We start from the raw sequence: 27,797 nt of genomic DNA, 5'->3' as shown, positions 1-27,797 counted from the left end.
CAAGGCTCGAGTTTTCTGAATGCGATGAGGCTGAGATACCAGGTCCTCTGTTGGTCGTTTACCCATCGACATGGCAAGACGTATGCGAGAGCGAGAGCAAGGGCAGTGTGCATGACGGAAGAACTGGACACAAAGTGGCAGTGTTTCCGGAAGTTAGTGACTATGCTAGGTCTTCAGGGGCAGGAAACAACGTTTCCTCAGAAATCGATGGGCCCATACTTGGGGATGATCGTTTCGTGTTGGAGGAGTTCGGGCATGAGGCCAACTTAATACCTTTTGTTGACGACAGTTGGGAGGACGGTCTATTTATCTCTTTTCGCTTATGAACTGCACAAGTCTTTCTCTTGTATATTGACTGACATTTTAAATCTCGAATGATTAGAGCTTCTCCAATGCCGATAATACAGAGTCATTTTGAAATTAAACACTTATTCCCGGTAGCATTAAAGCGTTCGCCAATGCAAGACTAAGAGGTGGAAATAGAGTTCAACATATATATATATATAAGCAATTAATGCTAAGATTTAGCCATTGAATTAGAGGTGAGATGTTCTCGCCATCCTTAACATCTCCGAGAGCTATAGAATTATATCAGTAGCATATTATTATTTATCTAATATCTGTATTAATAGTTACAAGAGATACATGGTATTATACGACATCATCACTGCTAGAGTACCTTCCAGTCGCAAACTGGGCAGTGAGAGTAAAAATGATAATGTATAGTTAGAGTTTGAATGTATATGCAAAAAGGGAACAAAGTAGTTGTCTCCGGTACAGGGAATCGAACCCTGGGCTCCGCGGAACTGATCTCTCAGGTTATGAGAGCGCGAAATGTTAGCCACTACACCATACCGGATGCTGATCTGTTGATATGTTGGCTCGCAATTGAGTTATAGATCGGTATACCCCCGACCAGTGCCTATCCTCCGCCGATTTCCGACGGCTTGCGGGGTTTTCTCTCCAGCTTTACTACCTCTTGCTACCTGACTATGACTGACAAAAGAACACGTGAGGATTCGGCAACTGGCTCAATTGGAGCTCAGGAATCAGTATCAGTAACTCCAGTCGAAAATGAACCCTCCAAGAAGCGACGTCGTCGGATCCTCTCTTGTGACGCTTGCCGCCGACTAAAATGCAGATGCGAGCTGGACTTTGGCTCCGACACTTGCTCAAGATGTCGAAACTTGAGAATACCCTGCCTTAGAAGTGATAGCCTGGATCAGTCATATGGGACACAAGAAACGCCCCATCAGCAAGATCTTGTGAAAAGGTACCAATGCCTCTCTCAGCTCAGCCAACATTTCTCCTAACCTTGGATAGTTTACATCAGAAGGTGCTACATTTGGAAAGCTCTATGCAAGATATAAGAGCCCAGCTAGTAAAACTCCAATCAGGACGCGACTCGACGCAGCAAAGTGTTCTCGAGCAAAGTGCTTCTCCTCAAGCATCGACAAACAGTCGTGTGTTGATGGACGAGATCGAGCCCGCGGATCAACATGTTCATGCTGCCCCAGCTGAAGTCATCCGGCGTGTCGCCTGCCAGGTGACTGGCGACTTGAGAAGAGCTTTCCACACAAAAGAGGATGTTGTACATATGGGTATGCTGAATGCCACAACTGCTGAGAACCTTGTCAAATCGTAAGAGGTTCCCGTCTCCCATTAAGTCTCAGAATCCTACTGATACCAGCCCAAAGCTTTATTCGACGACGTCGCCACGTTCTTTTCATAAATGATGAGAGCGATCTGGTAACCAGAGGCTCTTTGATCCAAACATCACCATTTCTCCATGCTGTGTTGTGCTCGCACGAGATGAGGTTTACCCACACGAGCCAGACAGATGCCTTGAAGCACAGGCAAGTCTACGAGCATATGCGAAACATGCTTGGTCAGGTAGTGCTGGGTAGCCCTTTGCATCTTGAAGAAATTACTGGTGTTCTCATTTGTTCTCTTTTCGCCGGATCACCATCGGTAATGTCTCCAGTGCTGTCTGAATGTATTTTTACTGATAGATCTAGTGCGAGGCTGAATACGTCGATAGCTGGCTTTTGAGTGGTATCTGTTCACAGCAGGCGATGCTGTGTATTCAATTTTCAGATATTCATCAGCGAACCAATGCTGGGACTTCAACAAAGCTGGACCTTCGATCCATGAGAATCTGGGCAAACATATGTTTGAACCATCTGCAGTGAGTGAACCCCATAGCCTTTATGAAAAGCCGGAAAGCTGATGGTAGTTTCAAAAGCTGGTCAGCTACTACAGGGAGACCATCCATATTACCTAGCTCGTACTTCAGCCAGTGCAGGAATCTACTCAATTTCGAGCAGACCACAATGCGCGATGCGATGCTGCTTGCTGAAATCTCACTTTACTGTACACTCCAGAAAGAAGACTGCGTTAAACCTACCTTCACAAACGATGGTTTCAGCTCCAAATTTGCAATTTGGAAGCAGCAATATGGATACCTTCTTGGTAAGCAATTCATGATATTCTACTAATACTCTGGGTGCTAATGGTTGCGAGATCTACCTACAGGTCTTATGCTGAAGTTCAGTTACTGCATTGCCAACGTCATCCTAGCAAAACGAACTCTGGATAGGGTTGAAGCAGATGCATTGAATCTCGCCTCGTCGCTCTCACCACAGACGTCCCACAGTTCTACAGTGCATCTCCAAGACCCTTCCACAAAGTCCCTACAAGGCCACGTATACGAACTTAGCTTCCGAGTCATACAGGCATTCATCGCCATCCCAAGTTCAAGCTCTGGAGATTTACCCGAATTCCACTCCCTCTGCGTTGCTTATTCCTTGCTTATTCTAGGTCAATACGATGAGATGCCCCCTGCGATAGCCAAAAATGAGCTCTATTCTGCCTTGCAAGAAATGAAGCGTCGTTGTAATGAATCGAATGCGTATTCTGTGGCAGTTCGACTCAGTGTTGAACGGGCTTGGGACAATTTCTTGAGGGTAGATGGTGTTAATTCGGTCGAGGTTGTGCGGCAAGAGTCGCAGTTTCATAGCCATGCTGCTCAGAGCACCAGCGCCAACAAGGCATGTCACAATTCTGGGGCTGGAGGTCAAGTTGAATCTCTTGATCTCGACTTTTTCTTTAATGGAGGTTACTTGGACCTGCTTGACGTCGACAACTTCCTCGTCTAGCATTGAGTTAACATACCTTTTTCCCTCACTTTGAAATTATGGCTCTTAGGCCATGATCCGAAGTACTTTCCATCAGGGAATCTACTTGAGTACCTTTGTACTCCCTTTTGAGCGGTATAACGTGTCTTTTAATTACATGCGTTAGCTATCCAAAGTGTATTCTTGCGGCTCGCAATTCCTCCTGTAGGTATTGAGTGGTATTGCTTTTAAACAACAAACTTTTTAAAGAAAGTCTTCTTAATATTAAACTCCAACAAAAGGCCTTCTACTTAATAATCTTTGTGCTCATAAAAATACGTACATAACATTATTGTCTAAACCGCTTCTTCATTCTCATAATCATAGGCGTCCAATAAAGCGCATCCAGCCTATCCCTTAGATGATGATTAAACCCATAAGTAACTGCATTCGCAAAGCCGATGAACTGCGTTGAGGTATTGAGAGCAGCAATCGTCGTATCTGACACCGGCGTCTGAATCGCTTCCAGGAGTCGATTCGTAAGTCCCGGAATCCAGAGCAGGACATACATAACCGGATACCCATTCAGTAACATCATCCGCTTGATTTCGACTTCAACATCGTGGGTGGCCCGGCGCTGAGGGAATTCGCTGGCGTTGGTTTGTAATATGTTGATCTGGTGCTGCGGAATCGGTAATGCTTCGGTTGGTTCAGTGTTAGCAAGTCCTGTATAGGCCGTCTCTGCTCCTCTTTTTGATGATGTTGGCCGATGACGGACAGATTCTCCCCTTGCTCTGCTATTGCTCGCCTCGCTCTCACCTTTTTTTTCCATATCCTCGATTTCGTCTATCTTGTTCCCTCGCTCGAATATGGGCGAAATGGGAGTATCAGTATTCCCGTATCTCGTCTTGAAAGTGTCCAGCTCGACTTCGTCCTCTTGCATAACTTGGAATCCCGCGCCCTTGGAGCCTTTGGAAAAGAGTGTATTGGTATTGTGCGTCGAGAAGGTTAGAGGCTGCCGAGGTTGCTTTGGCTTTGAGCCCAGATGTCTTCTTAAGTAAATCCAGATGTAGATGTAGATAATAATAGTAGTGAAAATAACGAAGAAGCGCCAACCATGCGTCATACCGTAGCGTAAATCTGGTCGGGTTGCTGATATCCAGCACCAGTTCCCGCCCACTGGCTTCATCTCACCCGCAGCAGTCGGTATGATACTTGTGATGAGAGGCATTGTCCATACTGCCGCACAAATCAATGCTTTCTTCGTTCTTGAAGTTGTCGGTATGTACAACATCCTCTTCACAGTGAGCAGGGTTGTAACCGAAATAGCCAGGACTGAAAAGTCAGCTGCTGAAACTGACAACTGGCCGATAAACCCGTTGACGACGCATGGTATTCCAGCTTGGAGCTGTCCAGTCTTGAGGAATATGCTGCCTGATATTGAGTTGTTGAGAGTGTTGATAAACTCTAAGAAAGAGATATTAGATTTCTAGTTAACAGTAGCGGAAGATATGCGCACCTGCAACCATAAGATTCAACACGAGGACATGACGAAAGTTTCGGAGATGCCGACGATATATGACGAACGAAATAAGCACACATGTAGTGGCAACGCAAGATAAAAGGCTTCCAGCCAGTGTCACGGATGAGATGAGTTTATCGACTTTGCCAGTCATATTGGCCGGAATTTACGGTCATAGTAAAGGTAGTCGCCGTTGAGGAGAGCAAGCTTGAAAAGGGTATGATCCAGGTGTTATATCGTCTCCTTGTTTCCTGCTGGAATATCCACTCGTATTTCAAACAAGGGTTTGACCCCTTGTTCTTCGGTATGGGTCTTGGCATTCCGTGAAGCTTATTTCCCCACAGCAAGAAGCACGGTATTCATGGGGATGTTTAAAGCCCTTAGTGCTATTACGGTATCTCTACTATGTTGACATGCTAAGTATTAGAAAGTTTAAGAGTGCCAAGTGAAGTGGCTCGTACAGTCTTGGATCAGAGCGTCTTGAAGAGTTCAAAATAGAGTTTAATCGTGCTACAAATACCCAGCAAGCGAGTTTGAGAAAGTCCAGGATACACTTGACTATATTTATTCCGTGCACTATACAAGGTTTGCACGGTCTATCGATACTACCATTCTCAGAATCTCCTCCGAAAATCCTAACTACTTCGAGTTGTGACACAAGGTTGACTCTTATAGCGTCGGTAGCTGGAGTCTTCCGGGCTAGCATTGCCTTACAAGGCAAGTTCAGATGGAGGAATATGCAAGGGTAATACTCGCATTGTTAGAAGCGAGCCTCGGCGTCGCCGATCTATACGAGTACCGTTGGACATCAGATGAAACCAGGACCTTGGAGCGTTCGAGGACCTAAGACCGTCCAGGGGGCGGAAATGAAAAAATGACGAGCCTTGCTAAATCTATCCTAAATTATCATGAACTTGGCTATGTGTTCCGTAGAACTACCACTTGAGTTTGAATTCTTGAGTTTCGTGCCAGCCCCTAGTTAGACTAAGCGAAGTCATTAGAGCAGCCACCAACTTGATGATATATTTCCTGTTCTGGTATCTTTTGGCAAGTCTCCCCATCTCTAACCATATAGTTCTCGTGCCACTTCATAGGAGTTGATATAATCAATACCCTGTTTTCGCCAGGTATCATCCTCAACCCAGTTCTTCGTAGCATTGAACACTATATTTTGGGGCTTTGACTTGCTGTACTTTGGCCATTTTGGAAGCTTCCCCTTCTTGGAGTTAGGATCCAGACTGTTGATGAACCTTACATAAGCCTGTCCAATGGTGTTTGCCAGCACAGCGTGACTATCGTATTGCGGACTTGGACCTAGCAATCCAGATATATTCTGGAAGCTAAATGCAACATTATCAAAATGCTTCACTCCATCCCATTCAGATCTCAGGTATGGTCTTTGATCGAACCGGTAGGAGTACACATCCTCAGACTGGGCATATAGTTCTGCGAGTTTCCTGCGTCCTGAGATCATGGTTATGTCGGCGCCAATAGCACAGGCACGTCGTCCTTGGTAGTTTCCATCTTGTCTTGAGCAATTCGTGATGGCGTAGGGAGGTTGATGGCATGGATCGTCAGGATAAAGTTCCATGAGCTTTCGGATCGTTGGGGCGCTCAGAGCGTAGTTACGCCACCGAAAAGCCTCGTAGAAGAGATCTTGATCCGTGCTGACTTTTCCGATACAGAAGCCTTCGTCAGTGTTTGCACCAATTATAAGAGGCACGGTGTGATAGTTCTTCTCGCGGATGAGCTGGCTGGGGTAACCGGTCAAGAAAGTACCGTCAATCAGAGGGTTGAACGTCAATGAAGGACGCGCAGCATATAGCGACTTTTCATCCAACTCTCGGAGACACGCAAGCTGATCCTTTTTGTCCCAGCACCCGACAGTCCTTGTGAGATTTTCAAAGGCGACATTGTAGTAACTGAGATCATGAATCTAGTCAAAGTCAATCGGCAAACTCAAAAACAGTGGTGTTGAAGTTCATACCTGTGCCCCTGTAATGCCTCCTGATTCAAGGATAGCTCCCCGATACAGCCCGTCATCTCGACCATCGTAACTAAACATCTGATACGCAATGCTCTGAGCTCCAGCGCTCTCGCCCCATACAACAACTCGTTCTGGGTCGCCTCCAAAAGCTTCAATGTTCTCTTGGATCCAGCGCAGTGCAAGTCGTTGGTCTAGGAGGCCAGCATTGGCGTTACCTTCCTTCAGAAGGCTGAAATTCTGGAGAAAACCCCACATCCCTGAAGGTCAGAAAGTTAGTAGCGGTGCTTCAAGCGGAACCCTGACGTACCCAATCTGTAGTTAAAGCTCACTGCTAGGATAGGCTCTTTGATATCTTGACTGACTTTGACAATCCCACTGAGGTTGTATTGTGGGTCGGCAGAGCTGCCGGCGTATAGACCACCGCCGTAAATCCAAACTCTGTGTTCTTGCTATCAGTTTTGAGGAAGTGTTTGTTGTTTGGGGGACGTACAGAACTGGTAGGAGTTTCTTTGGCTTTCCGGCTGGCCGAATAACATTCAAAGAAAGGCAGTCCTCGGACATGGTCCAGTTCTGAGTGTACTGCATACAACTGTCTCCATACTCAGTGGCTGTGCGTTCCTCTTTGAAGGAACTGTCCAAGCTTTGAGGCCACTTGAACCGGAGATTCCCAACAGGGGGCTGAGCGTAAGGAATGCCTAGGAAGGCATCTTGATCCCAGCCGGGTAGGTTCTTGCCAACGTATGTTCCGTTTAATGTTGTGGCTTTAGGAGAAGCTGCACTTGTCGTCCAAGCCAGCGCAGTCAAGAGGAAGAAAGACATCGACATCATATTGAGGTGCGCCACTTTGGCTAACGGGTAGTCACGACACTAAAATCTCTCTTGGCTTCCCTAATACCAAGACTTGAGCATTAGACGTCTTATAAGTCAGTCACGCATATTGTTCTCAGACCTCGGACTACCACTCAAACTAGGGGCCATGTTTTATTGCCACGGCCACAGTGTTTCCACCAAGGATAATCTAGGAAACTGTTATCTATTCTACGCAGTGTCGTAGCTCTGACGGGGTATGAGATTAGTTTGACTATTCCCCGCGTTGCTAGCCCCAGGAAAGGATGTCGATCTGGGGTGATTGAGTTGTGGGGTGCGGAGCAACCCCGATGGGAAGGAGACTCAGATCCTTGTGTAGAGAATTATTGTTTCGATCTAAAGCCATTCGGATCGGGAATTCTGAAGGGGTTTGAGCTTTTGCAACAAGCGAAGCCTCTGTGCATGATAGACAGACTTGGTAGGGGCGTCAGCAGGCAAAGAGATACAAAGTGGTCAAACTCTAGAAATATCTGGTAAGAACACGCTTGTTACAAATGCTCTTATTCCCTGGCACTAATGCTACTATCGCCTTTAGGCAAATATCATACTTGAAGCAGTAGACCAGTGTACGCTTGTCGACTAACATGACCCTTGCACTTGAAATTTAGTCCCGGAATATTCTTTTACCACCAATCAGCATTCACCTTGTGACTTGGTCAATATCAATTCCTCCCAACACAACATCTTCATTGCCTGCCGAGATACCCAGAGCTCTAGTCCACTCTATCCCCGAATGGTCGTACTTTGAAATTGAACCTCACACGCCCTGTTACTTCATTCATGGTATTCCTCCGCTGAAGATGATGAAAACCATCTAGTCTCCCTCTTTGCTCCAGGGTACCGATTCCTAGCTGTTCGAGAATCTCTGGAACAACCGCATAGAGGATCTCAAGATTACCGTCCTCGATCTTTGCGGCTATTCCAAGTCCCCCTTTCGCCCCAAGGCGCCGAGTATCTTCAGACTCTCGAACGCCTATTCCATAAGACGCATCAGCACCAACTTTGCCAAACAGTTGCCCTTGATAGCTCTGCATGAGCACTGTACAGAAACGTCCTGTTCCGCCAACTTGCTCTGGATGCTTCGTCATGGCGTTGAATATACGTGCGAAATTTTGGGTTCTTTGACTCGTCGGTGACGATGCCTCGACAGCGTCCGCGGCATCGGCGAAGGTTGCATATTTTTGTGCGAGATAGAATAGAGGATATGCTGGTGCTGGAAGATTGCATCCATCAACACCCCATTCCACTTGCTTTGGATCATGTGCCAGGTCGTCGACGACTCTTTTGACTTCAAGCTGCATAGGATGGTCCGGCAGATGATAGTCTTTGACATCAGCTCCCAACGCTTCAGCACCGGCCATCATGGCAACATGCTTCCCGGAGCAATTATTGCAGATTCCCGTTGGCTCAAACCCAGTCTTTATCCACTCACGGTTCACCTCTTCAGAAACTGCAGGATGACCGCCACATCGAAGATCATCTTCCTCTGCTTTAATCCTGCTCAGCATGTTCTTGGCGCGCGCGATGTGAAAATCTTCACTTGAGTGCGAGGCACACATGAGAGCAAGGTCAGTCTCATCGAATCCAAATTTATCAACTGCACCAGTCTCGATCACAGCTACGGCTTGGGCAGGCTTGGCTGCAGATCGCGAATGGGTAACACGAGAAGGGTTCCCAGCTGAGAAGAGGATATTACCCTCTGTATCCGTTACGGCGATGTGTACACCGTGCGTGTTTTCGATAATGCCTCCTCGATCGGTGACAACGCAATCTCGGTCAAGCAGAGTAGTTCGAGTCATGTTGAGTTCAAGTATGGTAAGCTGATGGAGTCTGTCTTGTGAAGCGAGTTGGGGTTCTGATAGGAATCTTTGTGAGTCTGTCACAGCAATTGAGCTAAAAAGGGCTTCTGTTCCCTTTATAAGGCGTTTTTTTTAGTCTCCCTCTAAGATACTACTGAAATTTCATTAGACCAATGCAGTGAGACGTCTCATACAACGACGATCTCAACAAGGTGAGTCAAACTTGCCCCAAAAAATTGTAGTTCATCCAATAAGCCCGCCGCCATGCATTACAACGTGAGTCAGAGAGTCAGATGCCCCAGGATTGTTTATCTCTCGTAGCAAGGTTATAAGAACAAACTTTGCAGTGAAAGGAAGGTGAGCTGCAAAGCAACTCAGAGTAGCACCAACAATGGCACAATCAATTAAGCGACTCTCGGGTTATTACCCGATTCAGCATCTATACAGAACTCAACGGTCAGACCCCCGCATCTTGGCGTGTTGGTTTCAGAATCAACAGCACACTCGCATAAATGCTTATGAGTATTCTTTGAAATTGATGGAGCTGAGTTTTGACAAAGTTCTTCGATAATCATACTGTGATGACATGTTGGCGAACTTCGTTGGCTCCCAAACATGCCGGTAACTGTAAGGTATACCTTCAAGGCAAGACAGTCGAGTAGCTCTTCTCATACTGAGACAGATCAACATGCTTATCATGTAATTTCAGGGGTCAAACATCTGTATTGGCGAGTTTTTTTTTTTTTTGCACTGAGAGTAAGAGACTTGACAGTTCAATATTCTTCTCCTTTGTGATGGTTGGAGGTTTCCAGTAATAATCATGGCAAGACATTGGTTATGCGTCGATTCTTTTTGTAAGGCATATCGCTTTGAGCAAACACTCTATTGAGATATTCTCTAAACTGAGCCAACAGAGATCCCAACCAAGTAGCTGAATCTGGACTCCGGGACCTACAACTTGAGCTCGTCGTGATATTGATACCTTTTCTTCATACTTGGTAACTGAAGCTCATTAGACAAAGCAGTTGACTATTACCCATAGAGCATTTGCGCTAGACTTAACATGTTATACAAGTTTTAGAAGACTTTCGTATGTGATTGGTGCTTGCGTTTTCAGAAGCTCTTGCTTAAACCTCGGTTGCAGTATGAAGTCTTGACTTGACATACCTAACCTCCAGGGGATCTGGATAGGATATACGAGCTCCCCACGTGACCTACACCAAAAACGACCAAGAGAACAATACAATTGTTAACAGGTCCAATTATTACAAGGGAGGAACATGCATTTATTTCATATGCCAAGGAAAGCTACGTTATGGCATCTGAAAGCGAGGTCTTGTTTCATGTATTACCCTACGTACCAGCCACATCATTACGTCACAGCACCCTTGAAGTCGCACCCCCTGTAAGTTCTGAGGTCAAGAACTTGATTCTAGCGGTAAATCATGGCAGCGTCGCTATTATGACGATGTGCACGTCAGCCTCTTTCCAATCTCGATGATGGATCCTGTTTGCATTTGCGGAGAAAGGAGAAATCAGGAAATCGGCTTTGATTCTAGACATTTAAAAATATTCTATCTTCTGGTGGAGTTTTTCTGTATCCTTCTCTCTACATCTTCATTCCAACACTTTCTTCCCTCCTCCCATTTACACTTTGATCTTATTCCCGGGCCGCAATATGTCGTCATCATCCGTATGTACCCAGGTATACTTACTGGTAGCTCAATCACTAACACCACCAGGCTGAGCAAAGAAGCGATCTCGAGGAGGAGCAGCTCGAGCAGGAGAAGCCCGTGCGAAAGACAAAGACCAAGAAGCAAAAGTCCGAGCGACGCAAGCGACGCGCCCGATTCGAAGACTACGATGACGAGCAGGACAACAGCCAGATGGCCCAAAGCAACTACAACGCTCAGCAGCAGCAGTTGCAGCAGCAACAAATGCAGCAGCAACAACAGCAACAGATGCAACAGCAGCAGCAACAGGGTGGTGGTGGAAAGAGTGATGCCCTCTCCCTGCATCTTGAATTGAACCTTGAGATTGAGATTCAGCTTAAGGCGAGAATCCACGGTGATCTTACTCTTTGCTTGCTGTAAGTTGAACAACAATTATCGCCTTGATCATCGCTAACATTCTCAGGAACTAAATAACGACTATGACCTCTAGGTTGTTGTTCATATCGGAAAACAATGAACGACATATGACTTGGGTTGGCGGCGTTGGGGCTCCATTTGCACTTCCTTGGATATTTACACATATATGTTCAACAGTATTCTTTGACACGTCTAAGACATTGTCTGTCTATTTTATATACTTATTACCATTTTGATCATCTTTTTGCCAGAAGCTAGTGACCGTTGAACGCCCGGACGTTGACTAGCCTTGAGATAGCCTCGGATTTGCGATGTTAGCTCTGAAACCATCGAAGGATCAGCTAGTGCTGCTAATCAAGGTCTGATCTTCAGGCCCGTCGAAGTTCTAGCCAGACTGTACGTAGCGGCACAGCCACGTAAGCCTCCGTCATCTTGCACGCGACAACTCCACACTCGCGTCACCGTGGTGTTTTACAACAGTGGGGATGCATCACCATCATCATCATTGATGCTGATAAGGATTAAGGTGAACAAACAGGAAACAATTCTATGCCTCGTCAAATAATGATTTTACTAGTACATGTTTTTAAGAGTGCACTTAAGGTTTAGAATTAACACTTACCTCCTTATCACCGTCAATATAGCTGCTCTATGTTATTATTGTAGCCCTTGTCTCTATCGAAAACATTTGACATACCCTGCACCACAAGCTCTGGTGCCATTGCCGAATCAATAGTGCTTGAGCACTGTTTCATTTCATTGATTTAACAACGATCATTTCAGTAGTCGGGAATCATTCTAGAGCGATGACTATCTTATGCGATCCTCTTCTGATCTAGAAGAATCTGTGGAAGAGGCCAGACTCCTAGATGTTTTCTCGTAATTTCATATCTCGTGAAGAATCTCTGGGTCGTTCGACGACACAGCTGCCTCATTCATATCAAGAAAGCCACCCAAAGTTGCAATTCACAAACTCGAGTGATATCAAGCAGTCTTCGGCCGGATCTTTATACATTCTTAGACATAAAACTCATCTAGTACCCTCATGTTTAAGCCAAATGCTTGCCTTTTCAATTTTTGGGCTTTTCTTGAATGGCTTTTGAATACACAACACCTCAGTTGTCGTGTTTGTAAGCTCACATTGAAAGTTCACCATGAATCATTCCCGATTACGACATCAGATGACATATGCTTAGAGCATGTGTCTCTATTATCCAACTCTGTTTACACAACTTCAACTTCAGGTCTGTAGTTCATCCTAAGTTCAATCTTCAATGGCTAAACTGTAAGCTAAAGGTGTTCCCTGAGTCGAGACTCGTGGCCGAAAGTTTAACCTTGGCCCCTTCGTCATATCCTCAAGAGCGGTTGCATTTGAAGACGTATTCTATATATTCTTGCCTGTTTTAGGTGCTTCTGCATGTCTGTATCGATGGGCCTTAGAACGACACGGGAGGTATTCTCAGTCTGGTCATAAAACCAACTCCATATCAACGTCTCAACCATACCCGACCCTGTCTCTTACATTTACGCTGGCTATATCATTCTAGTTCTGCATATTTGAGCCTCTTGCCTCAAAAGGATGTTTTGGCCTACGACAAGCTGGTGACGTTGTTCATTCTGTAATTAAACGATGTATGCAAAATTCATGGATAATGATTTGTAGTCACACAGGTTATAGTCAGGTTCGCCTCAGAGCTAACCGCTCATTAGAGAGACATTGGCGTTATAAAAGGTCTAGGGAGTTGACGTCCGATAATAGACACGGAGTCCCTCCACGGCGAATATATTCAAACCATGATATGGTTCAAGGAGGTTCTAGAGAGGACTGTAATGGTTTCTGACGAGAAAAGGAGCATATAAAGTAACCTCAAAGTGTGAGCAGTTGGGCTCTTAGACTTGTAGCTCTCATCCTGCAACAGCCAAAGATGAATGGCGCACCAATAACCGAGGTAGACTTTCCAGGCGGCATTAATAAAAGAGGTTGGTATTGATCCAATATGCAGACAGGGTTGGCATGTGGAGTTTAATGCCAACGAAGTGTGGATATGCCGAAGCTGAATACGAAATGCTACTTCATATTTGCTTTTGTTGATTTCAGCGAACCAACCCTTGAACCAGTATCACGATCCAAGTATCCAGCAGCTGAATATCGAAACAACAAGGACTTATGATGGCCATGGATGCAGAAAACACGCATCTACTCCACGAATTTTCCAATGAAGGACCGGCAAGTGGAGGGAGAAGTGGGAAAATTGCCCATGTCTTGGACAAAGGCCCGGCTCATCTCCGCTGCTGCATGTCAAAAGGACCTGTCTCCGGCTCCGAGGCGGGATATTAATATGCATGTCAGAGCGGCTCTGCGGGTGCGGGATGAGATGGGCGACATCTGATCGAGTGCAAGTTGACAAATCGAGGCGGGTAGGAGATTAACGCCGACAAGGTTCAGCTGGGGCTGAGAGAGTGGATGAAGCTGTAACTTCAAATAGATCACGAGTAAGACAGTATCCACTCGTAGACGGGGAAACATCTTCTTTCTTTTCTTTTTGATGTTGAGCGCTGAGATATCAGTCAGACCCGTTCTCTCAACGTGCACTCTCATGGCGGAATATATCGGGTTCAAGGACAAATGTCTCACTTTCAGATGTCACGCATAACCGTCCGTCCGGAATTTATTCTGGAATCAAACCTGCCAGCGCAAACATGCACCGGATATGCGCGCAGCAGCACATCATTTCCGAATCTATTCCGATAGATCTCCCCAGATCCTAGTCCCTGTACTTGCTTCACCCCTGCTTCACGGTCTGGGGAAGAAATCTCAACATCCAATGGCGACACCTTGTTCCAGAAGTAGGAGGGTTACATGATCTACCCTCCGTTGTCAGATTTTTAAGGTCGTAGCGGGATTCTAAGGGGTCGTGGAAGAAACACTTCGTTACCGATCTGCGAGACATGTTTTGTCGCGTGAGGTTTAGTCTGAAACACAGTCACAGGAAATCGAAAGATTCTAGTATATCATCATATGTTTTCCCAATTTTCAAACAATTAGAGGAATCCATATGTTTTCAAATCTTCATCGAATCCTTCGGCTCAGTAGAGCATTTCTAAACTTCTCCGTGATACACATGATCTGACAGAGTGAGGCTTGCGAAATGGATGCTGCAACTCCTCCTGCAGCATGCATGCGCCCCCGGATTTTTTCTCAATGGCGCATGGCAACGAATACTTGTCCTTGCAGAATTATGCATTAAATCTGGTCCTTGTTCCCGGGGCGGTTGTGGCGGTTCTGAGGGCGACCGGATAGAAACCGGATGCATGGTCCTTATGCTAGACAGCTCATCAGTGACGTCTTACTGTAGAAATTATCATCAATTAACTTTGCAAGGATATCAATTAGGCTATGAAACCAATTGAGAATAAGTTTCATGGTTGGAGGCATCGCTTGCTGGTTAATTAGGCACTCGAAACGTGGATAAGGTTCTCAGATAACTCAAATCAATTTGACACTATCATTACAGTACATGCCCTAATGTTGGCCATAAGAATAACCGTAAATCCTCGAGTAGATCCAGTGTACATGATAGTTTCTTTCTCCGTAATATCATTGATCCCAAACGCCAGTGACCAAACGAATGTGAAAGAAATACCCTACCGAACAAAATATTCTATCATGATGTAGCATCTTCAACAGTAGGCTTCCTATACGATCCCGCCTCACTCGTAGAATCGTTTTTCTTGTGATTCTTATCCTTCTCTTTCTCTGGCTCCCAAACTGAACTAGCCACTGTACCACCCTCGTCCCCAGTCAACTTCTTGGCCATTGAGAATATAGAGAAGTCCTGGCTCAGACTCGTCAAAATACTTCCATCTGACCCTCCTTCACTCCTGGTTGGGCTATCAATATTTAGGCGGCTCAGGGCATCGGCGATGCGCTGGCGCTTAGCTTCCTTGGAGTCTGGATCCAGGAGCCCGTTCTTCTTCTGCTCAGGCTTATAAGCTGGGGAAGGTGGCTCAGCACCTGGATGACGGCCAGTTGCGACAAATGCAGCACGGTCGGCCTCGTCTTTGGCGGTTTGCTCTTTGTGCTGCTTCATCTTCTCATCCATGGTCATGGGCTGTTCAGGTTCTCCTGCAGGCTTGGGCTCCTTCTTCTCTCGCCTGGTGAGCTCTACTTCTAGCACGCGAGTACCCATGGCGACCTTTGACTTGAGGCCATCATCGTCGCGGTCGTAGTACAGAGCCCAGATGCCGGGGAGTTCTTCGACAGCGCAGAAGCCCTCCCAGCCCTCACAGGTCATGCGACGGTCTTGCTTGGTGCAGTCAAATGGACCAGTGATGTGACCCTCTGTATCGGCACGAACACCGTACTTGACTTCATATGTCTTCTTGTCAATGTAGATCCAGTTCAAGAAAGGAGGGTCATCACTGATAGTAGTGACGAGACCCTCGTACTCTGTGTCTGGGAAGGGGAGGAAGTATCCTGAAAAGGCGTAGCCTTTGCTGACATTGTTTTTAGGATCATGGTTGTATAGTGGGTGTTCATTGGCGATATAAAGCTGTTCTGATGTTAGCTATCATACTGCATAGCTTTAAAAGCACAAGGACTGACCTTTGAGTCTTTCAAGACAACAAGCTTGTTGTTGATATCTCGAGATCTGATACTCGGCTTGACACAAGAGACAACCAAGTTGCAGCGTCGGCCACGGTGTTCTTCGCGCTTCGTCTTTGCCTGAGACTGTCTGATAGCTTCTTGCGTACCCAGCATAGCTGGGCAGACAGTCAAAGCTAGAAGCATGGGTAAAGACATGATGACTTTCTGCGGGTCGTCTTTCTGGACAGCTTCCTTGAGCTTATCAACTTCTTCTAAGAGCTTCTGCTTGCACAAGCCGCCGAAGAGTTGCTGGAGTGTGCTTTGGGTCGAGTCTTGTTGGGATTGTGATGAGGAATCAACGTTGGGAGATGAAGATGCAGAGTTAACGTTTGGAGATGGGGACGACATTGAACGTCGTCGGACAAGTGGCGATATTCACGGCGGCAAAAAATAATAGTAAACAAAACAGGGAATATTCTGAAAAATTATTGGGATGGGTTGAATGCGAGACACGCACAGAAGAAGGGGTGTGTTATTCCAGGATACTCTCAGTAATCTCTGAGCGAGATTATACAAAGTGGCAAGCTATATATCAGGTATTATCACATTGTACCTTAGCTGATTGTTCTGATCAGCTGAAGAGACACCCCCAGCCAAGAAATTTCAAACACGCACATCGGTTGTATAAACCAGGATGATGCGTGTCGGACATGTCGGACTGCCGGTGTTTCCCGACAGAATCATGCCATCCTTCGATCCGAGTGCTACAGTGTTGAAAAAACAAAGTTAATCGAAGGGGACCTGATCCCTGTATGTGTGATCGAGATTGGACAGAGGGACATGATGCGAAACATAACTCAAGCACGGATATCCCTGACTTCCCGTAAGCCACCCCCGTTTTAAACCCCGTCCTTAGAGGCTTAAATGCTTAGCTGGAGGGTGTTAAAGGACCCTTGTTGATGGGCTAGAGATTCTGCCACCCTTTTGAAGAAACGTTGTGTTTCGACGAATTGAGGTTATTTGACGTTAATTGAACGTATTTTGTTCATAAAACAGTCAACTTAGTATACTGCACGGTTACTGGAGCGAATAAGTTGTCTTGACAGAGTCAATTGGCCAACTGCCAGCAGTGTCTTCGTCATCTCAGTAGAGTCTGAGCACAATCAACAACTCCCGCTCTCCTTGTTTCCCCAGGACAACATCTGTAACTAGCGCCACCAGAGCACCTACCAACATCGGACGATATCGCGGGATACGATACGTGTCACTCCATAGCTCCTCTCTCGTTTCTACAGCACAAAAGTAACCCCGGTCTGTAACCGTGACGCTTCCATCTCAGCCCATTCTCCATACCGGATCTCAATACCCGTAACAGCTGGAAAGGCCCCTAGAAACCCAGACGTTCTCGAATCTGAAGATCTGCGGCTGAAGGCTTTCCCCCCGGGACCACCTTGTATGCGTCGTGGGGCACGACACCCCCAGAAAATGTCAATATCCACCGCAACGCAGATATACTCGTCAACCTAGAACCTAGGTAGGCAGCTAAGCGTGCATCAGTGTGAGACAGCATGTACGGGTTGACAGCTCATCAGCAGCCATTTTGAGTTGCCGGGTTCTGCTTGCCAGGCCCGGTCGACATTCTCGTCGTTCGTCGGGATGTTTCGCGTGCGAGGTACCCTGCGACAGACAAGACACAGCTATCACGACTTGCACATTGAAGAATGTCACCCTTGACTGAGGCCAAATCGTGTATATAAGATGGCCTCTCCGTCGCCTTCAACTCAACTTTTCTCATCAGCACTCACCATCCAAACCAGTCAACCAACAATCATCTACTTGAGCCCCCAGCTCCGATCACCACTCCAAACACTCAACAACTTTTGACAAGTTTGTCCAATACAATCCAGCACAATGTCTGCCCCTACTTCGTAAGCATTCCCTTTTGCTTCATATCATCTTCACTCCCCTCAATGGCTCAGTCTCAACACCAATGGAGTCCTCACACTGACTAACTTAGCACCACTTCTCCCCCTCCCACTTCTGAGCTTCCCTTTGCCAATCTTCCCTCTTCTCCTGCTCCTGTTCGCAACTCTACCGCGTAAGCAACTCATCGTTCAGTTCTCAAGCAATAGCTAACATTCTTTGTCATTAATAGTCTGTCCAAGCCCGCCTACGCCTCCGACTCTGACTCCGATGGTCAGGCTCGAGGTGGTCGCCGCAGCCAGAAGCAGCAATTCGTTGTTCCTCTGCCCACCTCCACTGGCCTCTCCCAGCCTGCTGGTATGTAACTTACTCACCTGCCTTCATCTTTCCCCTACTCACACAGTCTTAGGTCAACTCCTCAAGGGTGCCACAGACGAGAACGGTGCTCAGAAGTCCGCTGCCCTCCTCGTGGGTATCAAGCTCGACCTTGAGGCCGAGGTTCACCTGACTGCCCGCGTCAAGGGTGACATCGTCGTCGGTCTTTACTAGACAAGTGTGGGTTCCAACACTGAGACTGTACTTGGCGGTTGGTCGCAGGATACGGCTGGTGGCCATGTGATGATATAACGAGAATGGTGAACGCCCGAGCAATGCCCAACAATTGACGGGCTGTCAAAAACGGATGGGATTTCCTTTTTTCTGGACTAGCATATAAAACTTATGTAGCTTGGATAATGAAAACTCTTTGCTGCTGCATTTCTCTCTATCGTGCGCACTAACAGTGGTGACCCAAACTTGGCACCAGCCTTACATGGTTGTATATCTCCAAGAGTGCTAAGGCGACTCAGATCAGTTAGACGCTTTGATAAGTAGTATTAATTGGACTGTTTTAACAGAGGTAAGTAAAAACTCTCAATATCGTGCCCATGTAAAGCCAAGCCTTTGTCTGCCCATAATGGCTCGTGTACCTGACACGTTTCCAGGGCCAGTATAGCGGGCCACCAGAAAAGGGTTGCATCGGGCCCCTCCCGTCCAATTTTCCCAACGTTGATTGAGTGGGAATCAGGACTGCAGTGAATAATTCTCCGCGAAAGTCAGATCTATTGTGGTATTGTCACTGGCTGTGCCACGTCCCTACTTTTTCCCATAATAAAATTCGAGATAATTGCGGTCTGGGCTACAACTGGATTGTTTGTTGTCTCGAGTCCAACTCCTGTAAGAGAGAGATCCCAACAATTACATCATTAACTTGTTATTCATAACAAGCAGATCGGCACTCAATGAAGAATTTACAATATCGGATGAAAAGATACTTCCAGTTAACAGTGGCGCTTGTTTTCTATTTCACCGAGGAGGCGTATTGTGCAGTTATTAATGATCCAATGAGTTGGAATGGTCTCAACCGCAAGGCAGTGACGTAAGGTCTGTCGTGGTAGTCGCCCGCGTACCTTGAAATGTCTGCCATTCACTTGTCATGCACATCACAGTAGAACAATGCAATCCAAAAAAGGAAATAAATAAATAAACTCGGATGAAGCCTTCCTCCGATTTTATACTGGCTACATTGTTCATTACATGGACATTTCCATGCGCTTCTATTTAGTGTTTAACATCCCGGGTTATCCGATTGAACCGCACCATCTCCAAGAAGCAATTAATTCTGTGATGCGAGATCACATCCAAGGCGAAGGAAACGCAATCGTGAGGGGAAACGTTTCACTTTTAAAAATTCATCAAAAAGGAGAAGAGCCTCTCTTGCTTCTTTCGCTTCTCATCGTGTCACAAATTTTGCATCGTCAAAATGCCACGAAGACCTGCCAAACGCGCGCACGACCTCATCGACCTTACGGGTGACGATGAGTCTGAGACGCGTCAGAAACGGCCCGCCCCTAACGGTCACCACAACCAACAGCAACATTCCCCTGGACAAGGTGGAACAAGCGTCTATGGGAGTTCTTCATCGCAAGCTGCGCCCTCATCTACCGCTGAACCGGATTACCTTGACTTGACGCAAGATGATGATGGCCCCCCTCTTGAACTTTACGGAACCTTTGGTACGACACTTCCATCACGCTTCATTCATGTCACTAACATGAACAGATGGGAAGATTGTTGGTGTGAGGTACTACAGAGGATATGCTTCAGCAGGTGGTACGTTTTCGTGCTTCAGGTTACACGACAAAGACTCACAAGTTTACAGAAAACGTTCTTTGCAGGCGAGAGCCTAACAACCAGGTTCGTGCTACTCCAAGTGGTCTCATTCTCTGTCTCTCCTGCGACATGGCCTGGAAATTGACTTCTGACATCTCAGTACGACTCCAATGCCATTCGGGTTGACAACGTTGTCGGTGATCAAATCGGCCATCTTCCTCGAAAGGTTGTTGAGAAGATCGCCCCATATGTGGTAAGACGAAACGTTGCGCCGTTCATCATTTCCATGTCTAACGCGAAATCAGGATCGTGGCGACGTTGTCCTCGAAGCCCAGCTCACAGGAGAGAAAGGCTACTACGACTGTCCAGTTAAGCTCTTCTTCTATGGACCTAGCGACCCGGAGGAGCGCTCCAGAATCGGAGAATCACTCAAGAGGGATAGGCTTGTCAAGGCTACGGAGCTCAAGAACACTAGAAAGGAAGCTGAAGCCCGTAGGAAGGCAGCGATGGGTCTTGTGAATGGCAGCTCGACTCATGGTCTTGGCCAAGACCTTACTGTTCCACAGAAGCCTGAGATCACGATGGACAATGTTCTCCAGAAGAGTGAGGCGGTTGAGATGCGCAAAGGCGGAGACGCGATCAAGTCACTTGCTATTGGCGAGGATGAGCTTGCGAAGATGCCAATGGCTGAGCAGCCCGAACAGCTCAAGGCACAGCTTCTGCCATACCAATTACAGGTTTGTCTCTTCCTCAGCGAGAAGCGCATTTTACTGACTGGCTTATCGCAGGGCCTTGCGTGGATGACCTCCAAAGAAAACCCTCAGCTCCCTACCAAAGGCTCCAAAGAGCCAGTGCAGCTCTGGCTTCATGAATCCAATAACCGTTTCCACAATATCGCATCCGGCTTTGTCACAGGCACAGCTCCAAAACTCCTTTCAGGCGGTATTCTTGCAGATGATATGGGCCTCGGAAAGACCCTTCAGATCATCAGCTTAATCCTCACTGGTGGCAAGGGTCCAACTCTTATCGTTGCGCCCGTCAGTGTCATGAGCAACTGGAGTCAGCAGATCAGGCGCCATGTCAAAGGAGACCAGCAACCTAGCATCTTCGTCTACCACGGAGGTGATAAGTTACACCCATTGCAACTTCAGAAATATGATGTTGTGATCACCAGCTATGGAAGACTTGCCAGAGAGCGAGACTCGAGCGTTCCCAGAGCCATAAGTTCTCCGAAAATTAAGTGGCGGCGAGTTGTTCTTGATGAGGGTCATACCATCCGAAATTCCAGGACAAAGGTAGCCATAGCAGCTTGTGAGATTAACGCAGAGTCTCGCTGGGTTCTGACAGGAACACCTATGTAAGTCCTCCTTTTTGATGACATGAAACAGCGGCTAATCCTATATAGCGTAAACTCAGTCAAGGACCTTCACTCCCTGGTCAAGTTCCTCCACATCACTGGCGGTATCGAGGAATTCGAAATCTTTAATGCCCAAATCACTCGTAAACTGGCCAATGGTGAAAGCCATGGCGAAGTACTTCTTCAAGCCCTCATGCATGACCTTTGTCTGCGCCGTAGGAAGGACATGAAGTTTATAGATCTCAAATTGCCGGCCAAGAAGGAGTATGTTCACAGAATTCCATTCCGCAAGGATGAGAAGCGCAAGTACGATGCTTTGCTGTAGGTTCACGAAGCCTTGGGTCTCTGAAATGGGCGCTGACGATTATAGGGATGAGGCGAGAGGTGAACTCGAGCAGTGGCAGGCAGGCTCACAATCAGGACAGAAGGGACGGTTCCAGAACGTCCTTGAACGGCTTCTTCGTCTTCGACAAATGTAAGTTCAGATCCCACCATCGTAGGACTCTACTAAAGATGCCTAGCTGCAATCACTGGACTCTCTGTAGAGAACGTGTTAGTGATATCCTCAAACTCCTCGACGAGCATGAGGTTGTTCCCCTTAACGCCAAGAACCGCGGTCTTCTCCAAGAAGCTCTCCGCCTATACATCGAAAGCCAGGAAGAATGTGCCATCTGCTATGACAACCCGAACGACCCTGTCATCACGACCTGCAAACACGTCTTCTGCAGAAACTGCATCCTGCGCGCTATCCAAATACAGCACAAATGCCCAATGTGTCGCAACAAGCTGGACGAGAACAGTCTTCTTGAACCAGCGCCCGAAGACGCAGGCGATGATACACGTGATTTTGACGCCGACTCGCAGAGTTCCAAAACAGAAGCGATGCTGCAAATTTTGAAGGCGACGATGAATAAGGAGGGATCAAAGGTGGTTGTGTTTTCTCAGTGGACTGCGTTTCTCAATATTGTTGAGGCGCAGCTCAAGAAAGAAAACATAGGCTACACGCGTATTGACGGCAGCATGAAAGCTGATAAGCGCGACAAGGCCATAGAGGTTCTCGACAGCGATCCCAAGACACGAGTGATGCTCGCCAGTCTTTCTGTTTGTAGCGTCGGTCTTAACCTCGTTGCAGCTGACACCGTCATCCTCTCTGACAGCTGTAAGTCCAATTTACCACATTTCTAGAGCATACTAATACATTTAGGGTGGGCACCCGCCATCGAGGACCAGGCTATTGACCGTGTCCATCGTCTGGGACAAACCCGCGAGACTACTATCTTCCGACTCGTCATGGAAGGTTCGGTTGAGGAGCGCGTGCTAGATGTGCAGGGAGAGAAGCGAGAGCTCGTGACAAAAGCATTCAGAGAGAAGGGAAACAAAAAGCGTGAGAATTCACGCGCGGCAGACATTTCCAAGCTACTTGGCTAGGGGTGTGTCTAATAGCATAGGCGTTGGTTTGGTAGGGAGTTACTGGTTGTGAAATACCCAGACTTACAGAGTATATATAGGGTGCGGAAAGGGACACGTATACCCAGCATCGGAGATGCGAGAAATGGAGTGTCAATAAGTGTAGCCTTTATAATAAAGAGTTGTAACCAACCTGTGGAGCCTCCTGTAGCGATGCCAGCATGTTGGCATCAAGCTTTTGTGTACTGATGGCGACACAGAGTCGTTCCTGATACTAGGACATTTGGCAAGCATACCACTACAGCTCCAGAAGGTCCAGCGCCAATCAAAGGGGTTTGTCCATCTAATCATGACTCGTTTATGCAATCTACCTATGTGTATAAGTACATTGGTGCTATTTTACCTGCCCAGCAAGGGCTAGTATACATGCTGTCGTTGGACCTGTGACGAACACCTTTCATGGATGGCCTAGTGAAGCCATCTCGCATAAGCCCAACGAATACGCTCCAGTGCCCTGGTCTGCAACTGAATACCCTTCATGTTTGACAAATCATCGAGATCCTCAAGGAACTCCCTCGCGATTTCACGGGGCATGAGCTTATCAACGAGGTCTCTCAGAATATGAACTTCAGAAAGCAAGAGACCGTGGTCCTTATAAGAGAGAAGATTGGTCTCTGTAGGTCGGGCCTCGGAGAGAATGCGGTCTACGTTGCGGAGGACACGGATGGCCTTGCCAGCTTTGTGGGTTTGACGTTGGCCAGAGCGGCCGCCAAAAACACCGCGCAGATACTGGAACATGCTATAAGAGACGAGGACACCGGGAGTAAGACCAACGAAACCAAAGACAAGTTCCTGGCTCTTGAGAAGGGAGTCGATGCCAGTCATGGCGACCTCAAGGTCAACCTTTGTCTTCTGAACTTGAATGAGGAGTGATCGAACAAGATCTCCACGAATAGTGCCCATGAAAGGGCTACGCAAATCCTTCTCGAACGCTCGGAGCACCGGAGTGACATCACCCTCGGCAACCTTGTGTCGGATATCAGCAACTTGAGTCTCAGTCAAGGTGCTACCAGTTTCATTGGCAAAGTGAGGCTTGTCGAGGGCAAAGTCAACAACCATACGCTCGAGACTCTCACGGTCCGCCTTAAGACTATCCCTACTCATGATTGCGATCTCGCTGGTTTTGTCGTGCCGAATGGTTGAGATAATCTTTGACGTCGGTTCAATAACCCAGTTAAACCAGAAATCACGAACAGTTTCACCAAATCCAACGAACCACTCGATGATATCGGCCTTCCGGTTGACCAGAATACGCAAGACAGTTGTCGAAGAGAGAAGACCAACAATCGCAGGGAGCCAGTATCGAATCAGAGTCGAAGGTCGACCATTTTCCTTAGCCAGGGCGTGCATTGCAGTGAGATGTTCAGGGAGGGACTTGTCGATAATGGTGAGCAGTCGTCGGGCTAGAATGGCTGGACGATCAGCGGTGTTGCTATCCTCGATGTGAACAGAAAGCTCAGGGTCTTCCTCGACACCAGCAAACACCTTGTCCTCAAAATCGCTAATATTGACGTCCAGGGTAGAAACTTCCTTGAGAACCATATCGATAAGCGCAACACTACGTTCGACGACGCCCTTGAGATCGTGGTGGTCCTGAAGCTCAGCCTTATCGTCGTCGAGGCCGAATTGCAGGCCTTCATCCATCAGTACACCAAGTCCGCTTGCCGTTATCTCACGAAGTTTCTTGAGCTGGGCCTGTTTGCGTCGTGCTTCGGATCGAGATAACGCAACAGGCGACAAAACTCTCCGTTGAATATTGGCAATTGATCGTTCCCGGATACTATCATGCACGATACCATAAAACTGCGTCCACTGCTGCGACAGACTTGATGTCGTGGAATCCACAAGTTCACCCGGGGCATGATGAAGAGAACCAGCTTGAACGCGTAACTTGGTTGCAGTGTAGACTTCTTGGGACCATGCCCAGACACGCAAAGGCGAACTCTGGACAGCATAGAGGCTGCTGTAGGAATACGAGCCTAAAACATCATCCCAGTACCAGATGTCATCATTGAGAGGGACAATTTGATCCAGGAGTGTGTTGAGAACAACGCCATGGAGTTGAATGGTGGCCTTGCTCACAAGCAGCCACTCCAGCTCATTCTCATATGGGCTTCTAGCCTCATCACCCGGTTGTGCCTCTCTCACTGAGAGGTGGGCAGATGTAGGGATATCAGATGATATGAGAAGATCCCTGATGCGCCATGCCGGCAGAAGAGGTTGCGAGGATGATGTAGTACTCAATGACTGAATGGTACGGAGCAAGTGATCAAGACGCGAGGATGAGAAGGCAGTAGCTACAGCAAACCCATGCTCTTCGGTCTCTGACTGATCATCCTCTGAAGCAACTTCGGATAAAACTGGAAGACGGTCAAGATAAGCATCAAGCCGCCGTACTTGGCTATGAGCAGGGTTAGTAACTCGACGGATTATGTAAGGTGAGGGGCAATAGTAGCAGGGCCCAGGTGTTGAGGTTGACGAACTCGGAGACAAGCGTCATGGTAGGACCAAGGATGAGCTTGCTTAGATCTGGTAACGACAAGGCTGATGTGTGAAGCACGGCATCTGTCAGCAGCAGCTGAAGTTGCAGGGAGCAACTATAGACCGGGGATAACGCGGAATGAGACGGGACGGTAGCTCCGAAAAATCGGTGGAGAGCTCGGCGAACGACCCGGGGGTGACAACAACGACAACGGCGGTGCCAGCAGCTTCTCGGCCGGATGATGAGCGCCGAGTCACGGGGGCTCGACGGAGAATTCGGGGCAGGGCTGCGCAACTGGCGCCGGGCGTCGAATCGCGTGCGGATGGAAGCGAGACGAGGGTGAGAAGTGTGAGTGTATGCTTGAGCTTGTACCTCAAGCTCTAAACACGAAACACGAATGCGGGCGGGAGATGAGCAAATGTGGGGAACGTTTATTGCATCATGCCACACGGATCAGCTCAGCCCGGCTCCGTACATGAGAAAACAACCAAAAATGTTGCGAGATGCAGAGTTAAACTGGGATTGAATGGTTGCAAGGCTGACACCCGTTGTAATCATCAATTACACAGCTTTCCTTGCACAATGCATTGCATAATGATCTAACCACAATATGACGTTTCACAAGCTTGAAAAGAAGGTGTGGTTGCTGATTAGAGACTTATTCGTATTCGGCAGCAGTTCACTTAGATTTTGCCGCTGTCCAAATGCGTGGAAGAGAATGCCATGATCAACTGTGGCTATGAATGTGTTCTTTGGACATATGTTTCCAGTGTTACGATATTCGAGTTTCAGATGATTCTCTATAGGAGAAAATGGAACCCGCCATGCTGCTTTAGTGATTGCTTTGCTTTGCCTATTGATAGCAAATCTTTCTGAGCTACAGAGTGAAGTGAAACACTGATAGGCCAACTATAACAGACAACTTATCTCAAAGATATCTTGGAATCTAAACCGATAGACCTAGCTTGCAACAGTTCCAAGACAGAGCCATATATACAAGACTAAGCGTTCACGGGCATACAAACTGATAATAAAATCGCAGGCTAACCTAGACCTTAAAATGTAGACCGTTTTAGACGGCGCTGCTGTTAGGTTCTCCTCGTATTCGGGTCGTACTCAAACACCGAGTACGGAGACACTAAACCCAAGCTGGAATGCGTGTGTCCTTCATCTAAAAGCAAATGAACATCACAGAACAGTGAAAACCAAGTCATACCATCTTTTGTCAAAAACAAAGATTTCAATTGCAAGGTGCCCGATTGGATGTAACGGAATACATGTGAAGAGACAATCAAGAATTGCTGGAATTGCAACAACTTCATAATGTTAGCGAGAACGAGCGGGAGAGGCGTGAAGAACGTGCAGAACTTCTAAAATCGAGAGCCGAAAACGAAAAAGAGACACGCCTCATGAGATCATCGGAACTGGGCGATTGGTGCAAGGGGCGGCTGATTCTGACCCAGTAGATCGGTTGATAATCTAATACTTTGCCCCTGGCGCGATCTGCACTCTATCGATGTGTAACCATCTAACCTCAAAAATTTGGCCGCAAAGGCCGCTTCTGAACCCGCTGCTTAGAACACACCACTTTCTCCAAATCTCTCGCGTCCGGGAGAGCGCCATCCGATGGAGCTTTCACGGCAATGCTTTGTTTGATGAGATCCTAGACTGAAAATCCCTGTGTTGAATGTTGCCACTTGATCCATACAGGACGCGTTCAATGTAAAAATCACCTGTTGTGATTAGGATAGGGACATGCCAGCAACAAGGGTGCTCCAGAGACTGAAACATGAACACTCTGTGTTATTTTGCGTTACAGGAACCAAATCTAGATCAATTCAATATGCGTAACAGACGTCGCTCGTAGGCCAATCACAAGTCGTGGCAATGGCCGAATTGGGTCTGATTTCGATCTTCACCGCTTTCAATGGCAGTGTGTAAAAGAGACGGGCTGTCCCCCTCAAAGTGCTGGACCCTTGACAAGGGAAGAAAAAGGACAATACCAGGGACCTCGAAATGATCTGAGAAGATTCCTCAAATTCCCGTGAGATCCCCGTAAAGTCGATAAACACACATACGATTCTTTTCAGGCGGTGACAATGCTAAAGCGATATGTATTCGCTTTGACTGGTGCTGAGGCATGTAGATGGGCCCGGAAGCCGGGAGGACAATTTGATAGTGGTCTCATTCTGGAACCATTTCTTTCTTCCATCTGGTATCGCGCACAGACTAACGAAAGCCCAGGGGTCCTGTGTCGTGAATGGCTGGCTGTCACAGGGCTTGGGAGATTCATATTACCACCTTTGGCTTACAAGGTGTGTGAATACTCTGTTGAGGCGTCGTTCCTGGTGCAATTTTCGCAACGGTACGTACCGAGACGGTGCAAGAGCAGGTGGTCCGTTTGCTTCTCTGGCTGTAAGTCTCCCTAAAGTTAGTGAATGAATGCCT

General features: G+C 47.2%; 9 protein-coding genes and 1 non-coding gene across 11 annotated transcripts; 4 read left to right on the top strand and 6 right to left on the bottom strand.

Annotated features, from left to right (window-relative positions):
• Positions 1–769: 769 nt before the first annotated feature.
• Positions 770–859, bottom strand: FOXG_19776. The gene has a single exon. It is a non-coding gene; the product is annotated as a tRNA-Glu (tRNA).
• Positions 860–977: 118 nt separating this feature from the next.
• FOXG_19775 (uncharacterized protein) lies at positions 978–3,443 on the top strand. Its single transcript, XM_018400040.1, has 6 exons — positions 978–1,273; positions 1,324–1,641; positions 1,698–1,971; positions 2,019–2,188; positions 2,246–2,472; positions 2,524–3,443. The coding sequence occupies exons 1-6, from the start codon at positions 993–995 to the stop codon at positions 3,156–3,158; spliced, it is 1,905 nt and encodes a 634-aa protein (XP_018244843.1). The 5' UTR covers positions 978–992; the 3' UTR covers positions 3,159–3,443.
• A 22-nt stretch (positions 3,444–3,465) lies between these two features.
• On the bottom strand, positions 3,466–4,860 carry FOXG_08231 (uncharacterized protein; the record flags this gene model as incomplete). The annotated part of the gene is made up of 2 exons (XM_018387045.1): positions 4,636–4,860; positions 3,466–4,583 (listed from the first exon to the last, which is right to left on the bottom strand). The coding sequence occupies exons 1-2, from the start codon at positions 4,790–4,792 to the stop codon at positions 3,466–3,468; spliced, it is 1,275 nt and encodes a 424-aa protein (XP_018244842.1). The 5' UTR covers positions 4,793–4,860.
• A 639-nt stretch (positions 4,861–5,499) lies between these two features.
• Positions 5,500–7,539, bottom strand: FOXG_08230 (uncharacterized protein). Its single transcript, XM_018387044.1, has 4 exons — positions 7,116–7,539; positions 6,933–7,063; positions 6,626–6,882; positions 5,500–6,574 (listed from the first exon to the last, which is right to left on the bottom strand). The coding sequence occupies exons 1-4, from the start codon at positions 7,451–7,453 to the stop codon at positions 5,702–5,704; spliced, it is 1,599 nt and encodes a 532-aa protein (XP_018244841.1). The 5' UTR covers positions 7,454–7,539; the 3' UTR covers positions 5,500–5,701.
• A 245-nt stretch (positions 7,540–7,784) lies between these two features.
• Positions 7,785–9,501, bottom strand: FOXG_08229 (uncharacterized protein). Its single transcript, XM_018387043.1, has one exon. The coding sequence runs from the start codon at positions 9,289–9,291 to the stop codon at positions 8,206–8,208; it is 1,086 nt and encodes a 361-aa protein (XP_018244840.1). The 5' UTR covers positions 9,292–9,501; the 3' UTR covers positions 7,785–8,205.
• A 1,265-nt stretch (positions 9,502–10,766) lies between these two features.
• Positions 10,767–12,046, top strand: FOXG_08228 (uncharacterized protein). The gene is made up of 3 exons (XM_018387042.1): positions 10,767–10,984; positions 11,034–11,380; positions 11,428–12,046. The coding sequence occupies exons 1-3, from the start codon at positions 10,970–10,972 to the stop codon at positions 11,432–11,434; spliced, it is 369 nt and encodes a 122-aa protein (XP_018244839.1). The 5' UTR covers positions 10,767–10,969; the 3' UTR covers positions 11,435–12,046.
• Positions 12,047–14,845: 2,799 nt separating this feature from the next.
• Positions 14,846–16,649, bottom strand: FOXG_08227 (uncharacterized protein). The gene is made up of 2 exons (XM_018387041.1): positions 15,988–16,649; positions 14,846–15,934 (listed from the first exon to the last, which is right to left on the bottom strand). Exons 1-2 carry the CDS (start codon positions 16,375–16,377, stop codon positions 15,047–15,049), a joined length of 1,278 nt encoding a protein of 425 aa, XP_018244838.1. The 5' UTR covers positions 16,378–16,649; the 3' UTR covers positions 14,846–15,046.
• Positions 16,650–17,180: 531 nt separating this feature from the next.
• FOXG_08226 (uncharacterized protein) lies at positions 17,181–18,648 on the top strand. 2 transcript variants are annotated; one of them, XM_018387039.1, is made up of 4 exons: positions 17,181–17,897; positions 17,987–18,067; positions 18,125–18,249; positions 18,302–18,648. In XM_018387039.1, exons 1-4 carry the CDS (start codon positions 17,881–17,883, stop codon positions 18,439–18,441), a joined length of 363 nt encoding a protein of 120 aa, XP_018244836.1. In that variant the 5' UTR covers positions 17,181–17,880; the 3' UTR covers positions 18,442–18,648. The 2 variants fall into 2 exon arrangements, with proteins under 2 accessions (XP_018244836.1, XP_018244837.1); XM_018387040.1 differs by lacking the exon at positions 17,987–18,067.
• A 735-nt stretch (positions 18,649–19,383) lies between these two features.
• FOXG_08225 (uncharacterized protein) lies at positions 19,384–23,019 on the top strand. Its single transcript, XM_018387038.1, has 10 exons — positions 19,384–19,946; positions 19,993–20,043; positions 20,093–20,127; positions 20,204–20,296; positions 20,349–20,780; positions 20,832–21,400; positions 21,449–21,721; positions 21,771–21,875; positions 21,922–22,559; positions 22,605–23,019. Exons 1-10 carry the CDS (start codon positions 19,694–19,696, stop codon positions 22,826–22,828), a joined length of 2,673 nt encoding a protein of 890 aa, XP_018244835.1. The 5' UTR covers positions 19,384–19,693; the 3' UTR covers positions 22,829–23,019.
• FOXG_08224 (uncharacterized protein) lies at positions 22,945–25,857 on the bottom strand. The gene is made up of 2 exons (XM_018387037.1): positions 25,351–25,857; positions 22,945–25,268 (listed from the first exon to the last, which is right to left on the bottom strand). Exons 1-2 carry the CDS (start codon positions 25,365–25,367, stop codon positions 23,276–23,278), a joined length of 2,010 nt encoding a protein of 669 aa, XP_018244834.1. The 5' UTR covers positions 25,368–25,857; the 3' UTR covers positions 22,945–23,275.
• Between the last annotated feature and the right edge of the window lie 1,940 nt (positions 25,858–27,797).

The sequence above is a fragment of the Fusarium oxysporum genome, chromosome 2 (genome assembly GCF_000149955.1).
Source record: "Fusarium oxysporum f. sp. lycopersici 4287 chromosome 2, whole genome shotgun sequence".
Taxonomy (NCBI): Eukaryota; Fungi; Ascomycota; class Sordariomycetes; order Hypocreales; family Nectriaceae; genus Fusarium; species Fusarium oxysporum.
Note: the sequence above shows the minus strand (reverse complement) of the source record. Positions and strands in the feature narration are given on the sequence as shown.

Bases quoted from the DNA above. Each gene is read 5' to 3' on its own strand.
- FOXG_19775 (XM_018400040.1), top strand. From the start codon at position 993: ATGACTGACAAAAGAACACGTGAGGATTCGGCAACTGGCTCAATTGGA. The intron at 1,972-2,018 runs GTAATGTCTCCA...TGATAGATCTAG, and splicing joins TTTTCGCCGGATCACCATCG to TGCGAGGCTGAATACGTCGA. The intron at 2,189-2,245 runs GTGAGTGAACCC...TAGTTTCAAAAG, and splicing joins ATATGTTTGAACCATCTGCA to CTGGTCAGCTACTACAGGGA.
- FOXG_08230 (XM_018387044.1), bottom strand. From the start codon at position 7,453: ATGATGTCGATGTCTTTCTTCCTCTTGACTGCGCTGGCTTGGACGACA. The intron at 7,064-7,115 runs GTACGTCCCCCA...GCAAGAACACAG, and splicing joins AAGAAACTCCTACCAGTTCT to AGTTTGGATTTACGGCGGTG. The intron at 6,883-6,932 runs GTACGTCAGGGT...TCTGACCTTCAG, and splicing joins GAGCTTTAACTACAGATTGG to GGATGTGGGGTTTTCTCCAG.
- FOXG_08229 (XM_018387043.1), bottom strand. From the start codon at position 9,291: ATGACTCGAACTACTCTGCTTGACCGAGATTGCGTTGTCACCGATCGA.
- FOXG_08227 (XM_018387041.1), bottom strand. From the start codon at position 16,377: ATGTCGTCCCCATCTCCAAACGTTAACTCTGCATCTTCATCTCCCAAC. The intron at 15,935-15,987 runs GTCAGTCCTTGT...ACATCAGAACAG, and splicing joins TTGTCTTGAAAGACTCAAAG to CTTTATATCGCCAATGAACA.
- FOXG_08226 (XM_018387039.1), top strand. The intron at 18,068-18,124 runs GTAAGCAACTCA...TGTCATTAATAG, and splicing joins CCTGTTCGCAACTCTACCGC to TCTGTCCAAGCCCGCCTACG. The intron at 18,250-18,301 runs GTATGTAACTTA...ACACAGTCTTAG, and splicing joins TGGCCTCTCCCAGCCTGCTG to GTCAACTCCTCAAGGGTGCC.
- FOXG_08225 (XM_018387038.1), top strand. From the start codon at position 19,694: ATGCCACGAAGACCTGCCAAACGCGCGCACGACCTCATCGACCTTACG. The intron at 21,722-21,770 runs GTAGGTTCACGA...TGACGATTATAG, and splicing joins CGCAAGTACGATGCTTTGCT to GGATGAGGCGAGAGGTGAAC. The intron at 22,560-22,604 runs GTAAGTCCAATT...TAATACATTTAG, and splicing joins CGTCATCCTCTCTGACAGCT to GGTGGGCACCCGCCATCGAG.